Source organism: Magallana gigas, chromosome 9, assembly GCF_963853765.1.
Source record: "Magallana gigas chromosome 9, xbMagGiga1.1, whole genome shotgun sequence".
Taxonomy (NCBI): domain Eukaryota; kingdom Metazoa; phylum Mollusca; class Bivalvia; order Ostreida; family Ostreidae; genus Magallana; species Magallana gigas.
In genome coordinates, this window is record NC_088861.1 from 17,351,529 (window position 1) to 17,359,985 (window position 8,457).

An 8,457-nucleotide genomic window follows, 5' to 3' on the forward strand; every position below is an offset into this window, starting at 1 on the left:
ACACTATTTTACAGAACTTATTTGTTTGTTAGAAACAATATTTAATAAAAGGAATGGTTCAAGTAATGCACGATATTATTACTGACTACATACACTGTACTTTCCTCGTTTATTCAACACACACCGAACCCGATAACGAACCCGAACATTTAAATATTGAAATATAAAAAAATTAATTTTCTCGAAAATACGTCAACCAGACGCTACAAAAGTGTAAACTTGGTCTGCAGTTTAACGTTTTGAAGCTGTTCAGCAAATTCCTCATTATTCCTCAAACGCATAAAGAAAAAAAGTGTGGAAAACTGAAGTGGGACAGACAGATGAACAAGGACGGACGGACAGACGGACTGACGGACGCAGAGGAAAGCTATAGTCCCCTCCGGTGAAAACCGGTAGGGGACTAATAACGTTTAGCAATCTCTATAAATAGTTGTTTTTGTTTCGTAAACTAACCTTGAAATAACTTGATGTACCTATTATTATAATAACCTTTTTCTTGGTGTTTTTGCAGTAATTTTTATTAAAAAATTGAAGAAAAGTAACAACAAACCACCCTTTGAGATTGCCCCCGTAAAAAAAGAAGTTGATGACGTGGTCATATTTTAAATGATCGAAGACCAACATGAATAGAAATTCTATTTCAGAATTTTATAAAATTATTTTTTCTAGCACATGAAGAACAAATTGGGTCTGTCGTCCTTAATTCCAAAGTTCAACAATTCATAAAATAAACACTTCTCATAAGATTATGCTTTGAAATGTGACCATCAATGTGATATAGAGATCGACATATCTAAAAGCGTTTCATTTTCTCGATGTTTTTAATCACAAGACGATAGAGCAGTGACTTTAAAAGATCTTGTTTTCTTAAATTTAAAACAACTTACAAAAGTGGATCAAATTTCACTAAAGAAGTTAAAAAAAAAACAACCCAAAAATAGGCATACATTTGTATTGGAGATTCCATATCAACCTTGCACCAAATTGTCATGCACATTCACATCGCAATATGGTGGAATTGTTCATTTAAACAATAAAATGCTTTCTTTGGTGATTCATGCTGGATATGAAGGTGGCGACATCACAGAAAAAATACATACATGTATAACGCACGTTTGTGGGTTATGTTATTTTTTTCTGCAATGATCGCTACCTTCATAACCCGCATGAATTATCAAATAAAGAATTTTATTGTTTATATTTACATCTTTCTTTTAACAAAACTATAAATTGATTGTAAAAAGTAAGTAAAATTCACTAAATTACTGTTTATGTACTTCAGTACGTTAGCTAAAAGCTTCAGAAAGAGCCAAATATCGTCTCCTATGGGAATTTGAATCTGACAGCATCAGGATTATTTCGTGCGGTCTATGAATTTTCTTAGGTCGCTGTAGGTTTCGACAAATCGATAAGCAAGTCGTGTATATTTCAGTCTGGCTCTTTTTATAGAGCTACGAATTAACCATAAGTTTCCGTAAAAAAACCAGATGTAAATATATTACGTCAAAACGGTCACCAATGAAACTCATTTATTCTCTTGTTAACGTTTTGGGCACCGTTTACTTGATGGACAAATGGAAGGGTGGTGGGGGCTCTTAATGTAGATGACCAATTTTTGCCATTTTCATTTTAAGATTTTTAATCTTGATTATTTTATTTCTGTCTCGTAACAAGTATGCATGAAATGTTTCTCACTGTAAGCTAAATTGGCTCGAATGAAATTGATTTTATTTTTATAATTCGACGATTTCATGATTTGAAGAATGATATACAAGTGTAAATTAAAAATATTCGGGGGGGGGGGGGGGGTGTCCGACGGTTGTATGAGTTTGCCGTGGGGGGTCCAAGGCAAATTTTTGGTAATTTAATAACGTAATTTAAAGTTTGAATTTTGCAGGACACCTCCGACCCCACCCTTTAGATCCGCGCATGGGAATATTATGTCAGACAAGCTTCATGAATAGCTGTTACTTGTTAATATTGATTGTGCTACAGTAATTATGATACATGTTGTACCACTGTTTATTCTTTGATTTTACATAATTATATTCATTTTTTTGTAATGGAAATATATATGTCCCCTATCTGTTATTGTAAAAAAAATTAAGTATTTATTTATGTAGGCAGTGTGTACCTGTGTTGTATAGCAGCCATAGATAGATAGATACTTTACATGTATTTCCAAATTCGGGGCCTAATTGGCTGATAAAGGTAATTACAAAATTAAAACAAAATGATAAAAAAAAATCCATACACACATACAATGTACATGTACAAGGAGAGAGAGAGAGGGTTTCAAATTGATAGTTTATATATTTAAGTTATATAAAAGATGAGTCTATTACAGTCTCAGTTTTAAAAACACGAGACTTCTTTCAGTTGAAAACAACTATATAAATGTTGTTTGCAAAATTTCAATAACATTATCTCCTTCATTAGACATTAGCTAGGCTAGCCAGATAAACTTGTCTTTATTACATCGATTTTTAAAATTTTTACATAAACTAATCAAAGTCTCTATAAAAGGTTGCACATACACTTTATTCATGAGCTAAATTCCAGTTTACACAGTTAAATTACACTAATATATATAGCTCCATAGTACCGGGTTTTCTGAAAATGGTGGAAATCCCCGGAGCTATATGTACATTACGTAACTTTCTATTTTTACTTTGACCCACCTCCACCAAAATGTAGCATGGTCTAAATCCTAGCGCAGATATTTAAACAGATTCAATTTGATTATTTTGATTCTCATAGATAAGATACTACTGTTGTAATTTATCATGATCAACATGCATTACAAAAGTGAAATCTTTCTATTCATTATAATAAAAAAGCAACACAAGCAAATACGGTAACAAATAAAAACAGCTATTAAAAACAGAATGTGTAGTTGTTCCATTTTTTACACAATGCCCTGGATTTTCTGAAAACGGTGGAAATCCCGGGAGCTAAAAATAACTGAAAATTTCCCTGAACAGTAGCTGCTTAATGAGGTAAGCACCATTATACCAACAACGTCGGAAAGGATTGGTAGGTGAGATGTGGACATATTAAGTTTAATCATAGATTTTACGTTTGTGTTATGATCGTAAATGTACGACTGACCTGTTGTAATTAAACGCGTTGATCCACTTCGTTTAGATAGAAAATGCTGGCCGATATACATCTGTATTTCATTGCATGCATGCTTACTATAGTCATGGCGTTGTACAGTGGGATCTTCAATGTCCTTATATTATGATTTAGATAATGAAAGACGTTCAATAATTGCACAGAAATCTAACTGGACATTTGAAGTATAAAACTTAAATCCAGGATTATTTTTAAGGGGGTGAGGCTATGGGTTTCTCGGAGGTGGGGGAGGGGGCTAGCTGGTGGGGTGTATTTTTATTCCTTCTTCGAACTCTGTTGGATTTGTGATATAAATGTAGTTCTGCTATGGCTTTCTTAACATTGTGTTTTTAGACAAACAAATTATTAATGTATTGTGATTGTTTCAAGATTGTCAAGATATATTTTCATAACTAAGTAGTCATTCTCAAATCCTTAGTGTCACATAACACATCTAAATAGAATCTACATCATTTGAATTTAAATGATATCTCAACATTTCTCAACTCTTTTCTTTTCATTACAAAAGGTACATGTTTATATATTAGGCTAGCTAAACTAAAGAAAAAAAATAGGACACAAGGCATTCTACACCTGCATGTGTATACTGACTATATATACAGAGTACATGAAGTTCCACACATTGGACATGATCATGACCCACCCCAATCCTCTTTGATAAAATGATCCCTCTGTCCCCCCCCCCCCCCTTCACCCCCCACCCTGGGAAGAATTTGCACACATGAATGGTCTGCAAAGACTTGTTATGACGCATGCATGTTCTTCGCATCACATCCAGAAGCCTGAAGGCCATTTTTATACAATATAAATCATGTCATATAATTAATATTTTAGACTATTAATTTTTCTCAATTCTTTTTTCTTTCAGAAAAATTAAATATGGCAACAACTAATAATAACGCTCTGAATTTACGTGACTCTATTGATAATGAAGACTTATGGGAAATTGGCTCAACGGACATGAGTTCGATGGACGATACCTCGAGTGATTCTCTTGACCAAGATGTTATAGAAAACTGTTTGAAATATGATCCATATATAAAAAGACTTTACGCAGAGATGCGAAATATAGGTGCTGGAGGATTTGGGGCAGTTTATGAAGCAAGACACAGACTGGACAAAACAAAATGTGCACTTAAAATTGTTTTGATTGATCAAAAAAAATTTGAAACACGTGAAGTGGAAACTTTAGCTGTACTGGACCATGTGAATGTTCTCAGATATCATGAATCATGGGTAACTGATCTCCCTAAACCTATCTCTTATACTAAGGCATTTGAGGGGGATGAGGAGGAGGAGGAGGAGGAAGAATCTGATAAATTTGTTTGTTTTGCAAAAGAAGAAGAAGATTCTTCAAGCAAAAATAATAATGCCATAGGTGGTTATAGTAAGTCTACATCTACAAGTGGTAAAGATTTGGAGGAAAAATATGATGCCTGCTTGGTTATCAAAACTGAACTCTGCAACCCAGGGAAAACCCTTAAAACACTAATTGAATGTGGAGAAATATTTAAGATGGATGATCGAGACAGGCAGAAGCTGTTTTTGGATATTGTATTTGGTCTACAGTACATACATGACCACGGCTTCATGCATCGAGATCTAAAACCTCCGAATATTTTCATTAGCAAAGAGAATCGAGCCAAGATAGGGGATTTTGGATTTGCCAGGAAATACATAATGTCTGATGCAAATGGAGCTTCTCCAACATCTGAAAAGGACAGAGTTTGTTTCTCCAAAAATTTGGGGACATCTTATTACATTGCACCTGAAGTTGAGAACTCGACTGTTTATGACAGAAAAGCAGATTTTTACAGTCTTGGAATGATACTCTTCGAGATGTATTATAAGATGGGTTCTGCAATGGAAAGAGACAAAACAATGAATAAACTAAGAGAGGAGGACTTCAGTGATTTGAAGGATATTTCTTGGAATATTCAGAGTGTTATTCAAAGCCTTTTAAGTCATGAGCCCTCCTCAAGAATGGAATTGGAAATGGTTATTGACAAGATCATGCAACCGTTGGAGCATCAGCAAAGTGTTGAGAAGACCAAGGTAAGTTTAGCTTGGTCATCTGTAGTGTATCAATTTTTTTGACAATGTAAATATTATTTTATTGCTATTATGTTGTACTGGAATATATTAGGGAAAGCATGAAGGACCTGAAATCAGGGGCTACAAAAAATGGTAGCAAAATGCTCAACTGGCAGAGCACCATAACAAGAGATTTGGGGACCTGGCCTGCATAGTTAAGTCTTGGCCCCGGGGCCACAAAACTTAGACGAGCTCACTTTTGATCTCAGTCTCACTTTTCCACTATATAATCTTTATGTAAAAGTGGGACTGAGATCAAAAGTGAGCTCATCTAAGTTTTATGGCCCTGGGGCCAGGTCTGGGGCAGTTTGATTCCTCATGGTTTCCCACTATACCCCAATTACAATACTTTGTAAAGTTTGTTGATAAGAAAGATTTAATGATATCCTTCTGATGTCTAGGTTGGAGCACAACAGGTGAATTCTCCAGACATGGAATACCCGGGACCTGCCAGGAAACTTTCCTTCCAACGACAAATAAGTGGTAATTTAAACTTTTTTCTAATAAATCAAAGAAAAATAACTCTTATGTTTGTATTGCAAAGTGAGATAGTTACATGCATCTTATAGGGAAAAACTTAATAGAAAAAAGTTGTTAAAAATAATGGAAGCTGCATTTCCAAAGAAATTAAGCATGCATATTCTTTTAATAAGTAATGGTTTTACATGTTCATCATCATATATGTACATGTATGTCATTTTTTTCTCTTGTAGAACCATCTCCTGGTGCTACTAGTGAAAAACACCAACCAGTTCAGGCTACTGCTGAGGAATTGACCAAATTGACCCATAACCTGAAATTAATCCGTGTTAACAAGAACATCCAATTTGACCGTGAGGAAGACGATTAAGCCGACGGTGTAATGATGAATTGATTTTGGGACTGGAGAATCTATGTTGAATGAATATGTTAAGTTTCTTTATTACATGTGTGTATTAGATCATGTTTAATGTAATATTTAATTGCCCATCTGCAAAAAAAAAAAAAAAAAAAAAGACATAAAAGACATAAAAAGCCAAAAAAAAACCAACCCCCACTCATTGTGACCACCTTACCTGTAAAATTCTGGATCTATATGAAATTATGGTTTCCATGTGTGAATATACCTGCATTTACAGGTACATGTAGTGACACTTAATTATGGTGATTTTGGGGATCAATTATTATGTACATGTAAATGAAATCACATTTAAAATTCATTAAATAAATGTACTTCTACATTTATAGTATAAAATGACATGCTTCTTATTTTAAAATTATGATACATGTAATTAAATGCTTAGATCATTGCTTTGAAATGTAAATTAAGTCATGTTTTTATCATGTTTTTTTTCATGTTTGTGAATAGACTGGTTAGATTTTTTTTTATACTTTTTGAAAAAAAGTACAAATCTGATCAAAATATGCTAACATTTTTCCATGAGTTTAACATTATCATGAGTTTTTTAATCATTGCTATAACATGCATTAATAGCGTGTTTTTTCAATGTTTGTAGAATTACTTAGCTATTAGATAGTTCATGCTTGGAGAGTAAGTTTGATTGATCAATATAGGCTTTTGATCATTAAACATGGTTTATTTTGTTAATGTATGGTAACATTCGTTATATATTTTGTTTGCTTATTTAACTGTAATTTAATGATGATATTGATCGATACTTGAAGTATCGTAGTTTGTACATGTACAAAATCAGTATTGATGTAATATAATATTTATTTTATTTAATTGATTGTTCTACCCTGCATGTGTTAACCCACATGCATCACAGTTTTAGTAATATTTTCAAAACAACATTAACATTTAAAATCAGCACAACTTTGTATTGTACAGAATAATTATATATTTTTTGCTTGCATGCACCCTGTTCTGAATAATTATGATGTTAAAGTTGATGAGTTGTGGAATGTTTATGACATTTGTAATATAGTGATTCAGTTGGCATGAATTATCATTTATTTTCATTCACAAGTAAATGTACATGAGCCTTGTGTGTCATAAGACATAGTCCAGGTAACTAATGTATACATGTTTTGCCAACACAACAAGTTAATACTTGCACTACATAATTTACTTATTTATTGACATGGTACATGTATCATTTACATGTAGAGTACAGGAAGATAGATATAATTTTATCTACAGCACTTCATATTAATGTTAAATAACTATAATTATTTATACAGGTGGTATTTTGTGGAATTGAAGAATATATTTTTTATAAAAAAAGTTAACATTTCAATGTTGTAGAAAAATATATACTGACATGAAATATTTGCATTTAAACTTACTATGTTCATGTGCATGTTTATGCATGTACTTAACAATATGTGTCTTAATTTATTTTTAAAAAATATGATGTTAAGGATATGGTGGTGGTGTTATAGAATTATTTATATATATATATATATCTTTAATTTAATTTGATCTACAATGTATATGAAAGCATGCAGTGAAATCACTCTTTCTGTTGTTTTAAACAAGTTGTATTTCTAACAGATCTTGAAACATTTTTATTTTATTTATTACTTAATAACTAGAATATTGATTGTCAGTCTGTTTTTATGGTTATAATGTAAACATTTTTTCTTTTTGTGGATAGAGCAATGTCACAGTGGTACTAAAAATTGATCGAAATGTAAATCTATTTGGAAATAAAATTTGGTCTTTAATAAACAAAATTTAATTTACAATGTGTTTGTTTTATTATATTTTAATCATGGAATACATACATGTACCTTTTATATCAAGAAGCCATCTTTGGATTGATATCAGAATCATGATAAATTATTTTAATAGCCGGACTGAGTTGAAGGCTCAAGTAAGCTTTTCTAATGAAGAAAAATAGATAAACTGCCCATTGACAGTAATTAATGTTTTCAGCTTTATCATTGCTTTTGTAGACTTTACACATTTTCATTGCACCACAATTTTAACCATGTTTGGGACATGTTTGGCAACTGCCTAGCAATCACCCTTGTCCTTCATATAAAGGCCCAGGTGTTTGTGAAGATGGGGGGGGGGAGCTTTTTACATTTCATCGTCTTCTTCAGTATCATCTTACTAGGATAAAAAAATAAAAGGTAAAGTCCAATTAAAATTATCATTAAAACTTAAGAAAAAAATCTTTTCAGGAGCCAAATATCCGAAGTATTTTAAGCAAAGAGACTAGAAATTATGATGAAATTATTGCAGGAGCAAGCTAATGTGTATAGGATTGAAGTGTA

The 8,457-nt window shown here is 32.4% G+C and overlaps 1 protein-coding gene across 2 annotated transcripts; it reads left to right on the forward strand.

The window, feature by feature from the left end:
* The first annotated feature begins 2,941 nt into the window (after window positions 1-2,941).
* Window positions 2,942-7,923, forward strand: LOC105337070 (interferon-induced, double-stranded RNA-activated protein kinase). Of its 2 annotated transcripts, none has more exons than XM_066071247.1 (4): window positions 2,942-3,036; window positions 4,007-5,193; window positions 5,634-5,715; window positions 5,946-7,923. In XM_066071247.1, exons 2-4 carry the CDS (start codon window positions 4,018-4,020, stop codon window positions 6,080-6,082), a joined length of 1,395 nt encoding a protein of 464 aa, XP_065927319.1. In that variant the 5' UTR covers window positions 2,942-3,036; window positions 4,007-4,017; the 3' UTR covers window positions 6,083-7,923. The 2 variants fall into 2 exon arrangements, with proteins under 2 accessions (XP_065927319.1, XP_065927318.1); XM_066071246.1 differs by having other exon boundaries at window positions 2,944-3,040.
* Window positions 7,924-8,457: the final 534 nt, after the last annotated feature.